The 16,101-nt window shown below is 38.5% G+C and overlaps 1 protein-coding gene across 2 annotated transcripts; it reads left to right on the top strand.

Annotated features, from left to right (window-relative positions):
• Positions 1–685: 685 nt before the first annotated feature.
• LOC107740915 (transmembrane and TPR repeat-containing protein 4-like) lies at positions 686–12,129 on the top strand. 2 transcript variants are annotated; one of them, XM_016553465.1, is made up of 18 exons: positions 686–703; positions 1,292–1,487; positions 1,896–2,011; positions 2,535–2,751; positions 3,473–3,557; positions 4,042–4,136; positions 4,289–4,381; positions 4,463–4,624; positions 4,839–5,041; positions 5,696–5,870; positions 5,999–6,130; positions 6,451–6,530; positions 6,665–6,772; positions 6,854–6,995; positions 8,380–8,494; positions 11,399–11,511; positions 11,629–11,698; positions 11,906–12,129. In XM_016553465.1, exons 2-18 carry the CDS (start codon positions 1,326–1,328, stop codon positions 12,052–12,054), a joined length of 2,217 nt encoding a protein of 738 aa, XP_016408951.1. In that variant the 5' UTR covers positions 686–703; positions 1,292–1,325; the 3' UTR covers positions 12,055–12,129. The 2 variants fall into 2 exon arrangements, with proteins under 2 accessions (XP_016408951.1, XP_016408950.1); XM_016553464.1 differs by lacking the exon at positions 686–703 and adding an exon at positions 719–1,176.
• The last annotated feature ends 3,972 nt before the right edge of the window (positions 12,130–16,101 follow it).

The raw sequence follows: 16,101 nt of genomic DNA, 5'->3' as shown, positions 1-16,101 counted from the left end.
TATTTCTTCAATCGTCCCAATAGTAGCCTACTACACTTTATAGTGAGTGACACCTCTGTGGATGCATGTAGTTTGTTTATACTTACTGCTGCTGCTTCAAACTGTTTATCTTTTCATCCTTTTCAACGCTTGTTTGCTGGACAGAGAAATTTAAGGGTGCACTCTGACATTTAATTTCTCAACTCATATGCTTCAGTTTGGATTGTTGGATCACATGCTGATCCACCATATCACTCTTGACTGTCGACTTGGGCTCATATGTTTATAGAGTTAACATATAATAAGCATTTACATTATGTATATTGTTAACAATTATTCATTGTACAGTAACTCGGCTTTTTTTTAGATGAAGCATACAATATCGCTCTGATTCACTGCTTTACATTTCCTGTCATGTAGCCATCAATATTATGCAGTATTTTCATTTGTTTGTGTGAGTCCTCACATTATATCCAGTCGGCTGGTTCGGGTCACGTGACGTCACGGTCGGTCTATTCTTCTCCGCGCGCTAGCAGGAAGTACAGGCGAGAGGCTCATACAGGGATCAGACATCGTTTAGCCACGTATTAAGCCTGTATCGCTCTGATTCACTGCTTTACATTTCCTGTCATGTAGCCATCAATATTATGCAGTATTTTCATTTGTTTGTGTGAGTCCTCACATTATATCCAGTCGGCTGGTTCGGGTCACGTGACGTCACACGGTCGGTCTATTCTTCTCCGCGCGCTAGCAGGAAGTACAGGCGAGAGGCTCATACAGGGATCAGACATCGTTTAGCCACGTATTAAGCCTTTATTTTCACATTCGTGTGGTTTAACGATATCTGCAACGTATTTATTTGACACCGGTGATTTAAAGCTTGTATTGCTCGTCTTCAACAGATTGTAAATCTTTCTCTTCGACGGGCAGACAGTTATTGACGTCAGTGCACGTTTATACTATTATTATTATTATTATTATTTGTGAATCATGTTTTGACGATCGTCATTCTCGCGCGAGCAAAATATATGAGTAGACAACGTAGAAAGCGTGAATGGTTTCGTATCCTTTGCTCGCTTTAACAGCCGGTTGCTATGCATTGCATGCATCTGTGTGTACAGCCATGCAGCAAAGCATGCAACTGTGCTGAGATGTCACGCCGCCTTTTCTAACAGATCTCTGTAGTGCATACAGTTGGTACGTTGCAGTCCATGCGCCTTTCTCGCAAGATGTTTGCTTCTTGAAGTCTTATTTTTGGAGTGTTAGTTTGCTATTTTAACCTTCCACCTGCTTTCTTTGTTCTGCAACACAGTGGTGGGTCAGAATGAACAGAAACCACATGAAAGATGGTGCTTTCTGAGCCTTACTGGGATCATCACATCCCCCTGCCAAAACTGGGACCCTTGTACTCCCGGCTGGTCACTGCCTTTGTTGCCCTGATCTGTTTCATAAACAGCTATGATGGGGACTTTGTCTTTGATGATTCAGAAGCCATCATCAATAACAAGGTATCACCCTCAATATTGGTTATTTATTTATTTGTTTAGATGTTTATTATGAAAGAAATAGTTTACCTAAACATCTAAATTCTGACATTAATTTTAAAGACATGATTCATACATACAGTACATGTAGTTTTTCATACAGTGACAATGGATGGGGACCAAGGAGTGGCCATGGTCACCATTCAGTTTCATCGTATGAAAAAAGCAGCTTTGACATTCTGTTTGAGTAAATATTGATTGGATTTCCTTTTCGGGTAAACTGTCCATTTAAACATGCATATTGTTGTAATGGTCAGTTGTGATTTCAACATACAAATCATGTCACTACTTTAATAGTACATGGTATTTGCAGCTTTTTTTGTGGTATTTATACATTGTCTTAACTGATTTACTCTCTCTCTCATTTCGTAGGATTTGAATCCTGACACTCCATTGAGTAACATCTGGAAAAATGACTTTTGGGGAAGTAACTTAAGTAGCAACTCCAGTCACAAATCCTACCGGCCCCTGACCGTCCTGACCTTCAGGTATGTTCACCACAAAGACAAAAGAGTCTTTCAATTACTGCTGTGTGACTGATGATTAACACAAGGTAATAGTCCAACGTGCTTATAGTGAATATTGTCAAACCTCTTTGCATGTATTAGATATGTGGACTTGTAATTTTATTCTCAGTGGGAAATCAAAAGAGGTCCCCCGAGTGCTTCCTCAGCGAATGCCACAATAATTGACATTAAAATTGGATGCATATATTGCCTTTTTTCAAACTCGTTTTAGAATTGTCTTTGGCATTTGACTGCAACTGTGAGGAATCTATACAGGGGGCATAATTCATGTCCTGCATGCTGCTAATGAGAATGACATTGTTTTGCATCAGTAATGGCCCGTTATACCACCTCAACCATAAATTTGCTCTATGCCACGATGTCTATATGCCATCGTATCTCTGCTGTTTTATGTTTCAGAAATATACAAAACATTTGTGATCATTGCACAAGTCAAAAGTTAGTTTTAATCATTGCGATTTATGGCTGTTACTTATTTTCGCAGGATCAACTACCTCTTGGCTGGTGGACTGCATCCGATTGGCTTCCACGTGCTCAACGTTGCCCTCCACTGTGTTATTTCTGTGTTAATGATCGATGTGTTTGCAATATTAATTGGCGGCCTGGTTCACAACGGAAGAGAGGCGAAACTCAGTCTTTCTCCAAAAGCTTCCTTCCTGGCTGCGCTCTTCTTTGCTGCACATCCAGTTCACACGGAAAGTGTAAGTAGAGTGGGAAGACGTGATTCAGTAGGCCGTCTCTGCCCGGTAAACAATCTCCGACTACAATGCTCCATATCACAATGTTCACTGATGTTGCATGAAATATACATTACAAGGCCCGTGGAGAAGAAAGCTTCACGCAGTTGGTGTGCACCGCATAGGTGGGCTCTACAGTCAGCCGTGGCTATTAACAGCTACCGAACGCTCGCTCACTCTGCCCTGCCACGGATGCATCAGAGCATGGTAGAGTCTGCCAATGCTCCGGTATCTGCTCTTTAATCAGGTTCAGAAAGACCGGCCCTGGACCTGGAGGGGGTGAGGTTCAGAGAGACCACTGACTTGGGCCTACGGGATGAATCAAAGAAGGTGGCCCCAGGACTCCAGCCAGGGCCGACTGCAGTTCTGTAATGAGGGCTGCCTCCTGCCTTCACCGTTAATTTGGCACTGCCAGAAATACAGGCAATTTCACAGTCGAAAGGGCGGCGAAGGATGTTTTTATGCTGCCCGTTTTTTGCCTTTAATGTCCAAGCAGAATTTAATTTGTTTAGGTGTAAAATGTGTAGCTGCTGTTAAAAACGATTGTCCTTGGGGTGGATTTCACGGTCGTGACCTGCTTGAAGATAGATGCTGCTTGATGAGACCGTGTCCTTTAGCTCTCTAAAAGTATTTAGTTGGAGTTGATCTTGTGAATAATCTCCTCTGTTGGCTCTCTGTCTTGTAGGTGGCTGGCATTGTTGGCAGAGCAGATTTGTTGTGTGCCCTCTTTTTTCAGCTCTCTTTTCTGGTTTACTGCAAAGCATTTCAAGGTCAGTTGATAAACTAATGCACTAGACTCTGATACAGTTATTATTGGCACTGTGTGAAATTTAGTTGCATAAAATTTCAAACTAATTATTCAAAACTTTACATTTGCAATCATTTACAGCTTTAATAAATCCACAATCATTTGATTTTAAAAAGAAGAAATGTTGAAAATTGCGCTGGTTGCTCTTTTGGTCTCAAAAAGTAAACAAAAGCAGCAAAAAAAGCATCATATAAGTGGTCCATCAAACTTTGCCACTGTATTGCAAGTCTTCTGAAGTCTTACAAAAGCTTTGTGTGTGAAACAGACCGGAATTTAAGTTTGTTTGGTAATTGAAACTTAAAATCTATTTATCTTGCTTGAGGACTCATTACAAGTTGGTAATGAATTAATCCTTTACAGACACTGCATGTTAGGATCTCATTGAATATCTTACTTTGCATCAAGCATACAGTTTAATGTAGAGACTCTTTAATTGTTCTCTGTAGGTGGTGATAAAAAGTTCTCAGTATTGTGGATATTTGGCAGCATTCTTCTTTGTGCTGTAGCAATGCTGTGCAAGGAGCAAGGCATTACGGTTTTGGTGAGTGAAAATATGCATACATTTAAGAGAGTTGCAGGTCAAATAAGGTAAATATATATATATATATATGTTAGATTATCTCTCATCTATTTTTACAATACAGAGCTTTGGTCATCCATAAAATATCTTGATCTTTTCTTCCGTGTGTTAAGGGAGTGAATGCTGCTTATGATATTCTCATGGTCTGTAATCTGAATATCTATGAGCTCGCTCACCAGCTGCTGTCCAGGAGAAAATCAGCTGATGTAAGTGACTTATTCACAGGGTGTCACTCTTTGGACCCAAACAATCTTTGGATTGATTTATACTTTTTCTTTTTCACCCAGATTGGAGGGTTGGTGAGGAGCGGTTTGCTTATGAGGTTAGCTCTTCTCTTTCTTGGTGGTTCCTTTCTTTTGTACGCAAGGTGGAGAATCATGGGAACTGGGCCTCCATCTTTCACTGAGGTGGATAACCCAGCATCCTTTGCTGAAAATGTCATCTTGAGGGTAAGCAGTCCTTTCAGTTTGGGTTTTTCAATGGCCCCTTCGAAGCTGAAATTTCACTGGTACTGATAAATAAAATTATGGCATTCTGACGACCCTAGTCAAAACTGAAATAAATTATATTTAAAGTATACAGTTTTTACCCCAGACAGACTGTGCCATATTTTTCACATACTCCTTAAAGAATCACGTGTTTCTCTGCTCTCTCTTTTCTCAGATTGTGAACTATAATTACTACTACTCATTGAATGCCTGGTTGCTGCTGTGTCCCTGGTGGCTGTGTTTTGATTGGTCAATGGGTTGTGTGCCTTTGATTAAATCAGCTACTGATTGGAGGATTTTCTGGCCTCTTTTGCTGTGGTGCTGTCTGATGGGCTTGGTATACCAAGCTCTGTGCTCACAGGACAGCAATAAAAGAAGGCAAGACCAGCAAAACAAAACATGCTTTGTCTAGACATATGGAAAAATGTCATAATGTAATTCTACCGTAAGATATATTTTAATGGATTAATCATCATTAAATCACCTAGTCATATTTACTTACCCTTATATTATTCCATCCTGTAAGCTGTTTTTTTTCCCCTGAAACACAAAATACAAAAAGACTCTTCAGATTCTCCTTATGTGGAACAGTAATGACAACTAGTTTATTACACTAGTTTTGGGCTGTGGTGATACAACCATATATTGATATCACTTTTTTCTTACAGTATTGCATCAATGTTTATTTTATGTCAATATACACACTGAATTTATATGCAGCAATTACTACACTACTAATATCTTCAGTGTCACATGATCCTTCAGAAATCACTCTAATATGCTGTTTTGGTGCTCAAGAAACTTTTTATTATTATTATTATGCCTGTTGAAAACAGTTGTGCTGCTTAAAATTATTGTGAATTTTATTCATTCATGAATAGAAACTTCAAAAAGAACAGCAGTTATTTGAAAAACTTTAACAATGTTGAAGGCTTTACTGTCACTTTTGAACAATTTAATGTGTTCCTTCTGAATAAAAGTATACCTTTCTTAAAAAATGTGTATGGTATATTATTCTCTCTGTGTTTTTAGGACTCTGACATTTGGCCTTGTACTGCTGGTGATTCCATTCCTGCCAGCCAGTAATCTGTTCTTCAGGGTGGGTTTTGTGATAGCCGAGCGGGTGCTGTACCTCTCCTCAGCGGGCTACTGCCTCATACTGGCCTACGCTGTGGGCTACTGTAGCTGCCACTGGAAGAAACACAAGGTATGTGGCCTGTTCTACACCAATTTCCCACTTATCACCTCCTAATATTCACCATCAGACCATAATTCACTGTAACTAATGTTCCGTTGAGTTTGTGTTCACGTCTCGTGTCTGTGGGATGACCGCAGAGGCTGCTGAGAGCGACCACGTTGACGCTGCTGTGTGTGAACGTGGCTCGCTCTGCACAGCGCAGTCAACAGTGGAGGTCTGAACAGAGTCTCTTCGCCAGCGCCCTGTCTGTCTGCCCGCTCAATGCCAAGGTGAGACCGCACTCCTCCCCCTGTCATGCTGCAATTTAACTCCACTCCATTCGTGAAATCCATTTCAGTAACTTCAGCTTACCCATCAACACATAAAATGCCTTGAGCAAGACTCTTAACATCAGGTTTCTCCAGAGGAACTGAACATGTAATAAGTGTACTTTGAGTCAGTTTGGATTTGAAGCATCAGCTAAATGACTAAATAAAAAATAACAGAAAAGCAAATAAAATATTTGTTCTCAATTGTATTCAGTCCAGTTTTGCACACCAGTGACTTCATTAGCTTGATGAGCTCTCTAACTTTCTCCTTCCTTGCACAGGTGCATTATAACGTTGGCAAAAACCTCGCTGACAGAGGCAACCAGAGTGCTGCAGTCAAGTACTACAGGGAGGCAGTGAGGTAAAAAAAAAATCATGATTCCGTCATATTCAGTTTGGCAGTTCTTCAGTCTTTCAGTACTTTAAGCAGTGTGATCTATTGTCTATTATGTGAAATATAAGTTAGGGTTCACTTTTTGTCTACACGTGTTACAGATTACACCCCAAGTATGTTCATGCCATGAACAATCTTGGCAACATATTAAAGGAAAGAAACGAGTTAAAGGAAGCTGAAGAGCTCCTGTCAGCTGCGGTTCATATCCAGTGAGTGAAGATTTTTAGTTCAAATTTATTGTGTGTAGTTGTGTAACCTTTATTCAATTCTGCTGTGTTTTTTTCGATTAGGCCTGATTTTGCTGCAGCTTGGATGAATTTGGGTATTGTGCAGAACAGTCTGAAAAAGTTTGACGAGGCTGAACAGAGCTATTGGAATGCAATTCGATTTAGGAAAAAATACCCAGACTGTTATTACAACTTGGGACGTCTGGTAAGTGCTGTGTTTTCTCTGTAATTTGCATAAAGCATTCAATACATTTAAAGCATGTTTTCCTACTTATTACATTTCCCCCATATTCTAAACATCAATTTCAATAGTATTACAGCGTGGATTTTTAATATGTCTAGGGTGGTTTTGGTCTTGGGCTATTATGTTCATCCTTCCTGTGTGAGTACAAACCAACATGGTGCAATTTATTATTAATTATGGCAAGAAATTGGCTATTCCGCTCTAAATATTGCCCATTAGGATGTGTAATGACATGCTATTTTTGTGTTAATGAAGGTTTGATTTCTTTACTCCATGAATTATCAAAGCATTTTTATCAAAGATGTGCCATAGTGATTAATGCACTTGCTTCCCACATGTTTAGCCTTGTTGATTATGCAGAAAATGCAAGTTCGAATCTGCATAATTTCCCAGCCCTTCCTCTCCTATTTAAAGGGGTCATATGATGCGATTTAAATTTTTTCTTTCTCTTTGGAGTGTTACAAGCTCTTGGTGCATAAAGAAGATCTGTAAAGTTGCAAAGACTAAAGTCTCAAATGCAAAGAGATATTCTTTATAAAAGTTAAGAGTAGTTCTAACTTTGCAAGGACAGTCTGGCACTTCTGACTCACAGCCTGTAAGTACGTTTTTTATATTTAAATAATTTGCAAGTTTTGAGCAGTGTAGAGTAGGCTTGTTGTTTGTTGTTTCAACGATCACAAATGCAGACATGGTTTTATGTTTACGCAGCGCGATACGCAACGCAACGCGTAAAAAGACAGTATAAGTCATTATAATCAGTAATTATGTTCCCACTGGATGCAACAAATGCCTCGTTTGTAATGGGTTTTATTGGTTTTGTCTCGTCTAGTGATATCCGGATCGCGAACGAATCGTTCTATTTAAGCGGATCTTCTTAGTGAACTGGTCGAACAAGTTCACCAAATCGAACTGAATCGTTTGAAACGGTTCGCGTACACAGTATGGTAGGGGCGTAACATTTCCGTCACACGCTTGAGGTATTCAGCCAATCACTGCACTGGATAGCTGGCCAATCAGAGCCCACCTCGCTTTTTTAGAACGATGAGCTTTGTAAAAATCGACTTGTTTCAGAAAGGCGGGGCATAGAGGAGAAACAATAATGTACATTATATGAAAATAATGTGGTTTTTTTTTTACCTTAAACCGCATAAACACATTGCATTACACCAAATACACAAAATAATGTTCTTTTTAGCAACGTCATATGACCCCTTTAAAAAAATAAAATTGTTAAAAAAATGAAATTGTAAGGCATGAGAATTTTTTTTGTTTTTTTGGAGAATCTTTGTCCTTGACACACACTGGCCCATTGTTTATGATTGGTGCTTGTTTGTTTTATCTCCAGTATGCAGACCTGAACCGCAGCATTGACGCGCTGAATGCCTGGAGGAATGCCACCATGCTAAAGCCTGACCACAGTCTGGCGTGGAACAACATGGTCATATTGTTGGACAACACTGGTAAGGTGTAAACGGAAAGTGATTTATTAAAAGGCTAGTGCATACGGTCACAAATAGTGTAAAATTAGTGTACTTACAGCTGATATACTTCTCTTATTAGATGCCATCTAAAATACTTGAATCTGATTGGCTAGTTGCTGCATTCCACGGTCAATTATTTATATAATGACCACTAAACTTTATAATTAGCCATTGTCCTAGGCTCCCTTTTTCTACATAGCTACATATTATCTCGCTTAACATATAATAAAAAATCATTTCAACTGAATTCAATATTTCATGTTCATTTGCTTTTATATGGTATAATAAGCAAAATAATGTGGTATAATAAGCAGAATAATGTACAGTTAGCTGACTATGCATATATCACAGTTTAGCAATGCAGCATAGATCTGTATTGTTACGTTCAGACAGGGGCAGTCATGTATGCTTAAACTGAGTGAGTGTTCTCATTAAACGTGACCTTGACCCTGCCCTTGGGGGTAAACAGATGATCTTGGCCTCCTCCCAAATCTTCCCGCCTTGTCGTTTTCATCTGGTGTCCCAAGTATAGCCGCGGCTCATAGCTGTGTGTGAGATAGAGGGAGAGAGAGGTGTGAACTTCCATTCTGCAGATGCTGAGCGTCAGGTGCACGCTGCCACATGGGGCCATGCTGCATAATTAGTTCACCCTTCACAACAATTAACTCCTGCACCCCATCTTCACCCCCTTATCTCGTCAGAGACCCTACAGGGATGGATAACTGAGCTATTTGTTAAATTATCAAATTACCTTTTAATACTTTTTCTTTGCATGATATAAAGAGCACATACTACAATATAGTTCAGAAAGTATAACATACTTGGTGATATAACATAAAGATCTGTTTTAAAATACGTTTTTATATTTGAAAAATGTCACAAAACATTTTTGGAACATTTGTGAACATTTTTGGGTGATGCAAATAAACCATAGAATCAGTGTTTTCTGCATTTTGAGTCATGAATGTCTAATGTCTGCCTTTGGAAAAATTTACGGAATTAATAATTAAGAAATACACTAAACTCACTGTTATTTACAATGTTGTTTGATTTGTATCACTGGCAAGCTAATTGCACATATATTACAAACATTTATCGCAAATTTTATATATATATTGCAAATTTTTCTTGCCCAGCCCTATAAAAAGTTGAATTTTTTTAAACTTTGGTTAAACATATTTAGGCCAGTAAACCATACTGTTATGCATCTATTTGTAGCTTGTGTTTTTATGATGATGAGAAACATTTTTTCAAAAGTTTCCATTCTGACGAGATGTTACAAGATTAATAGAGGATGTCCTTTCCGGGAAATGCCGGCATAAGAACCCAACATGATTAGACCGGAAGAGCAAGAATCAGCAATGCTTGAAATTTATGTATTAAAAGCCTTGTGTGTTGTTTTAAAGCCACTCTTCCCTGCCGTGTGGAGAATGGCGCGATTCCCTGACAGAAGCCGTTTATTCAAACGCGTCTCCCAGGCAGGTTGGCCCTCCCTGGAGAGTCTTGGCACGGTCCATTTTCTTTGCCAAAAAAAAAAAAAAACACTCTGGCACCAGCATCATCTCCCTCTGCATTTTCCAGCCTCACTTGATCCCAAAAATAAGTAAATGATTGCAAAAAGCGAATTGGAGATGCTTTCTACTGCTGTTCTTTCCCTATAATATTAAACTGAAAACGCATCAAGAAAGTGTGCAAACACATGAGTCATGTTTAGGTTTCAACGGTGAGGAAGAATCCTCAGCAGCTCATGAATTTGTTAAGGGCCAGCCGGTGAGAGAAGATCTATCTGAGTCTGTGGTCAGAGGGAGTTTTGACATCCAGATCAATAAGTCAGTAGCCCTTGTGCTGCCCTCTAATTAGGAAACTAAAAGAATCAGCCATGTGTGGAGTTGAAAAACTCTCTTCTGGAGGCTGCTGACACACCAGAGCAATCCGCTCTGCACAGTCAACAGAAATTACAGAATGACAACTATACGGTTGTCCTTTTGTGACATTTAGAACCATTCATAAAAATGTAAACAATTTGTTCTTTCACAGTTCTTTGTAGGTTTTTTGGTTGTTGTTTTATAATTGGCTAATTTGAATGATGGAAGTGGTCTGGCACACAACAAACACGCTTCTTCTGTGCAAGAGACCTAGCTCTAAGAGTCTGGTACTGAATGCTAGTTAAATGTTCTTTTTACATTTGTCCTATGGAGCTACTTGGGTGTTTTGTGTGATTTTAGCACATTGCTGGGGTTCTCGTGGTTGCTTGGTGTTTGTTAGGATATTCTGAGTGGATGCTAGGTGGTTACTTGCAGGCTTAAGTCAAAAGAGTCCACCCCCAAGTCACTATGATATTCTGGTCCTTAGATATCGCTTGGGTTCGTCCTTCAGTGTAATAGACTCTATGCATGAACGCTTCTGCATTAGCCTTATTGGCCATCTCAACTTCCAGTGCAGTGTATGGAAATTGTGAGAAAATGAAACCTTGAGGAAGTGCCCTTCTATAGGACAAAGCAATATTAATATTAAAGTTTATGGAATTTGTTAATAAGAAATGTTAATTATGTTTTAATATAATATACTAAAATTGTACTACTGTTAATATATATGATATTCTATACTATAATATAGTCTAATTGATTGTGTTTGACAGTTATTAGACAGAAAGAGTTTACTATGGGGAAAATACTACACCTGAAGCTTGTGTAGTACTAAGATTTTAATAGAAAAATGTAGGGAGTAGACAAATATAGAGCCAATTCTGCCAAGAATCATTAAGTCTAAATTCTTTTAAAAAAGTAAAAGCCCAGCTGTTTGAGTTATCATTCATAACCTAATGAGCAACAGTAATATTTTGTGTCTTAGCAAGGTAACAGTTCATGTTATATTTCATTACAGGTAATCTGGCTCAGGCTGAGCTGATTGGAAAGGAAGCATTAAAGATATTGCCAAAAGATCACACCATCATGTTCTCCCTCGCCAATGTCCTTGGGAAACAGGAAAAGTACAAGGTTAATACAAACTTTTTTTTTTCCCTTGTAGTGCTTCTTTTCTGTGAAAATGTTACTCAGACGATTTATTTGATAGAGCAGGAACTTTATAATAACCAATGTTCCCTTTTCTCTCAGGAGTCGGAAGGATTCTTTCTTAACGCTCTGAAGATCAACCCAAACATTGCCAGTTGCCATGGTAATCTTGGTAAGTCTCCCAGAATCCCGCTGACACTTCAGTATTGTCACAAAACAGTTGTGCAAGTTTTGACTCCTGCAATGTTACACGATACAGGCATAAATCGATGCGACTGAATCAATAAACAAAGTGAAGTGGCTATGATTCTTCTCCCATTCACTGGGGACCAATGCTGAGTTACTGTACAGTCCCTGGTCTTTTTTTGTGCTCTTGCAGCTGTTCTTTATCACCGTTGGGGAAAACTAGACTTAGCAAAGCGGCACTATGAACTGTCTCTTCGACTGGATCCCAGCGCTCCAGGGACCAAGGAAAACTACAACATGCTAAAACGCAAACTGGAACAGCGGCAAAGGACTGTTGGATAACACTGTTTTTGATAACTGCATGCCACACAAGTCTTTGTACGGTCTCTACATAACTAAATAAATTAATTCATCTGATTATTTTTCACTTTTGTTCTTTATGAATGCCTACAGTTGCTGTAGATGCACACAGTGCTTCCATTCTGGCCACATTATAGTCTTTTAAGGTCAAGACTGTAGTTTCTTAAATGGCTCAAATGAGTTTGTCACATGTAACTGTAGTCTCAAGACATATGGAACATATCCACTATCTTGACATTCATCTTTGACCTCATGTTATGTCAGCTGGGCCTCTATTTATTAGTCTGTTACACTTTGTAATTGCAAAGTATGTTACTCTTGGCCATCCACCAAGAACGTACCCCACTGTGGACATCGCAACAAATTGCATTTTAAAATGTCGAGTTATCTTGAGTCACACACACCTTAGGCCAATGGTTTTTGTTACAGTGTTTGTTTACACGCCTTCCGCGATATCTAACATACGTGTCTTGAGGACCGGATCGTGGCCTTTCGTTCCTCCGAGTCCTCTGTAGTTAATGTCGGAAAGGTGTTTTGCGAGTCTGTGTTCTGATGTGCCGAGGCTGGGGCCGTAGGGTCAGCCCAAGTAGGAAGCCAGCAGACATGACAGCAAGGAAAACCGTGAAGCTCAGAATAGGGGCTTCAAAGGAGGTGGAACGCAGTCCCTAGGGGCATCTCACACATGCTGGCTGCTCTTGAAAGTTAGTGAGCTGAGCGAGGGCTGACCTCGAGACACAACTTCAGTCAACAAGTCTCCTTCTTAGTTTAAAGTGCACCGTGCTTCTATTTTTTCACCTGCTTCCTCCAGCCAACGGGACACTTTTGAAGAACCAGGATCGCAAAGACGGTGCTAAGATGACAGGGTTGTTGGTTCTAACGATACCATCCTCAGATCTGAAATATCAGCCTGCAGTTGTTATATATAGATGACGGTATTACTAGAATCGCTTTTTTGGAACAACAAAAACACTTGAATTAATGTGTAACCACTGTCTGTCTGTATTTTCATGCCATTCCTGCTTCTACTTCCCTTCACACTGCTGAAATTGAACCAACATGGGTGGACTGGTGTCTTTCCATCTTTGCTTGAATTTCACACTTGTACCAGTAATATTTTCATAGTGTTGCATAGAAGGATTACTGTGTCCACTTTTGTTTTTGCACATTATTGAGTTTAAAAGTGTGTGCAATGCATTGGACCTCTGCATAGCCTCTGAAAAAGTGAACAGTTGTACTAAAATTCATGGATTGTTCAAGTGGTAGAAGAATACAGCAGGTTAAAAACAACAACAAAAACCCTGAACTATATGTGAAAGCCGTATGGAGAATGCATTTGACCATTGTTGGAGCATGGATGTTAGATAAAGAATGATCAGAGCTGGTATTCCTGGGACACAGGAATCTGTATAGTACTGATTTGATTGAATATATGACATTACGTGAATTGTAATTATAAAATTGACTTGCTGGAGAGTCAGTTGTTAAAAAGTGTCAGGGAACATCTACCTGTCAAGTTTTCTTTAAAACTGAGGGTCACTTTAGTGTAATCAAGACAGAACCAGTAGAATTTTTTTAAACGTAATTTTAATTGGCTAATTGTCTTGATTAGAACTTGAAATACTTGATTCTTATTGGTCAATCGCAACATGGTTAAATACTTTTGTATAGTACAATGACCTTCCCTGTCACCAATTTCTTACAATGCACTAGTTTGACATCTCTTGTAACACTTTTTTTTTTCCCGGCAAGATTTCGATATGATTTTTTTTTTTTAAATTTTCCAAACAAGACTTATGCTCACCAAGGCTGCAAAAATACTGTAAAACAGATATACTTTGAAATATTATTACAATTTTACACAACTATTTTCTATTCTAATATTTTTTGAACATATTACATGATCCTTCATAAATCATTCTAATTTGCTCATGATCATTTCAAATTATTATTGTTGGAAATTATTAATATTTTTTTGTGGACAAATTTAAATTTCTTTACAGTCAATTTTGATTATCTTAATGTGTCCTTGATATAATAACTATGCATTTCTTTAAAAAATATCATACTGACTACATTTTTTTGAACAGTAGTGCATTTGGTAATTTGCAATGTATTAAGCAATATTATAAGACCGTTTTGATTTGTAAGTAGTGTCCATTTTTGGTGTTTGTAATGTAATGAATGTAAGTTTCAGATAAAAGATCTAGAGCAGAACAGTAGATTCAATTTGATCTAGCAAGGAACTTACGAAGCATGCTAAATTTAACCTCATCTCACAAGCATGTTGCTATAGGAATATCACAGCATGACAATTCATTCATTCATTCATTAATTGTTGATTGCGATGGTACTAGTATAATTTGAGAGGACTAAATGAGGAAGAAATGAGATAAATATGTACAAAATGAAACATCTTCCACTTTTTGATGATCTCTAACCATTATGAACCAATTTCTGTTGTGACCCCGGCTCTCTAGTTTAAACCACTAACAATTAAGCCTCACTGTTTCCACACCAGCAGTTCTAGGAATTGTCTGCGATTCTTTGAATCCAAGAGCTGGTGGAATCTGTTTTAAGTGAAAACAAGGGAAATCTTTTTTTTTTTTAACAGTCAGTGACCTGAGGTTTATTTAAGCTTCAGCACTATGGCTAGATCGCAGTGCAACACTTGACACGTGCCGCTTTGTGAACATTATTAGCTGCTTGGCCCCACAGTATGTTTAGATGAACAAGCCCTGAATCACATTTTACAGCTCAGAGCTCCTCTGACAGACTGCTAATCAATCTGACAGGATGTTGTCAATGTTGCTCTTCTAAAATGCTCCCTGGCCCACCCTGCAGTCCTTTAAACAGAACTAATGGGTTGTGATGTCGGCTCTCCGACTTCCAGTCTAATTGATGTACATTTTGCAGATCTTCCCGGAACGGTAGCCTCCATCCGGCATGGTACATCCGCTCCTTTGACACCGGGTCAGGATTCACGCACACGTGTGATTATTAGGATGGCACTCATTAGGGAGCATCTTGCCTGACACTGTCGTCGCCCCGCTCTGAGGAGCACTCCGCGAATTACTGCGATACACTCCCCGGCATTTTAAAAAGGACTGATTGTCACACGCGATACCGCCACCACCAGTCCCCGCGTCCACCTCTGCCCTACTGTGATTAATTGTTCGTGATGGGCAAGTAGAGGCCATTGATGCCAGCTGCTGGTCTGGGTTTGCTGAATTAATATCATGGACATTTTCTGCCAACCCTGCCCTGTCATTCACAAGTCCTTGAGACATGAAACAAGTTTAGACGTATACGTGGGAGCATTTTTTTGTATTTCGTCTTTATCTCTGATTATATTATTTATTTGATTTGGTTTAAAACCCATTCAAATTTAAAAGCAAAAAATCTGTTTAAAATATGCCAAGTTCATAGAAATGTAGTCTTTGTATTCTTTTAGGTTTCATATTCTTATGAAAGAAAAACAAATCTATTTAAAATTGATGATGTGTAACCATCAAGTAAAAGTAATAAAATATTTTATTTTAAAATATATAAATATAATATTTTCCTTATACCTTGAACACATGTGACTGTAAATATGCCAAGTTCATAGAAATGTAGTCTTTGTATTCTTTTAGGTTTCATATTCTTATGAAAGAAAAACAAATCTATTTAAAATTGATGATGTGTAACCATCAAGTAAAAGTAATAAAATATTTTATTTTAAAATATATAAATATAATATTTTCTTTATACCTTGAACACATGTGACTGTACATATCTTCATTTTTTTTTTTTTATATATATATTTTTCAAAGGTAAAAATATTTAACAATATCATGAATTGTGAATTTTTAAGTACCATGATGTTACTTAAAGCCTTGCCTTGACATAAAAAAAGTTAAAAGTATCTGATACTTTGAGAAACGCACTGACCTTGACATGGAATCATGAGGGTCTACAGGGGTCCTCTATAGATCTTCTTTGCTGCATATGTATGGCTCACATGACTTACTGTAAGTAGATTTGTTAAAA

Source organism: Sinocyclocheilus rhinocerous, unplaced genomic scaffold (assembly GCF_001515625.1).
Source record: "Sinocyclocheilus rhinocerous isolate Xijiao unplaced genomic scaffold, SAMN03320098_v1.1 scaffold165, whole genome shotgun sequence".
NCBI classification, from domain to species: Eukaryota; Metazoa; Chordata; class Actinopteri; order Cypriniformes; family Cyprinidae; genus Sinocyclocheilus; species Sinocyclocheilus rhinocerous.
This window is presented reverse-complemented; position numbering and strand designations above follow the sequence as displayed.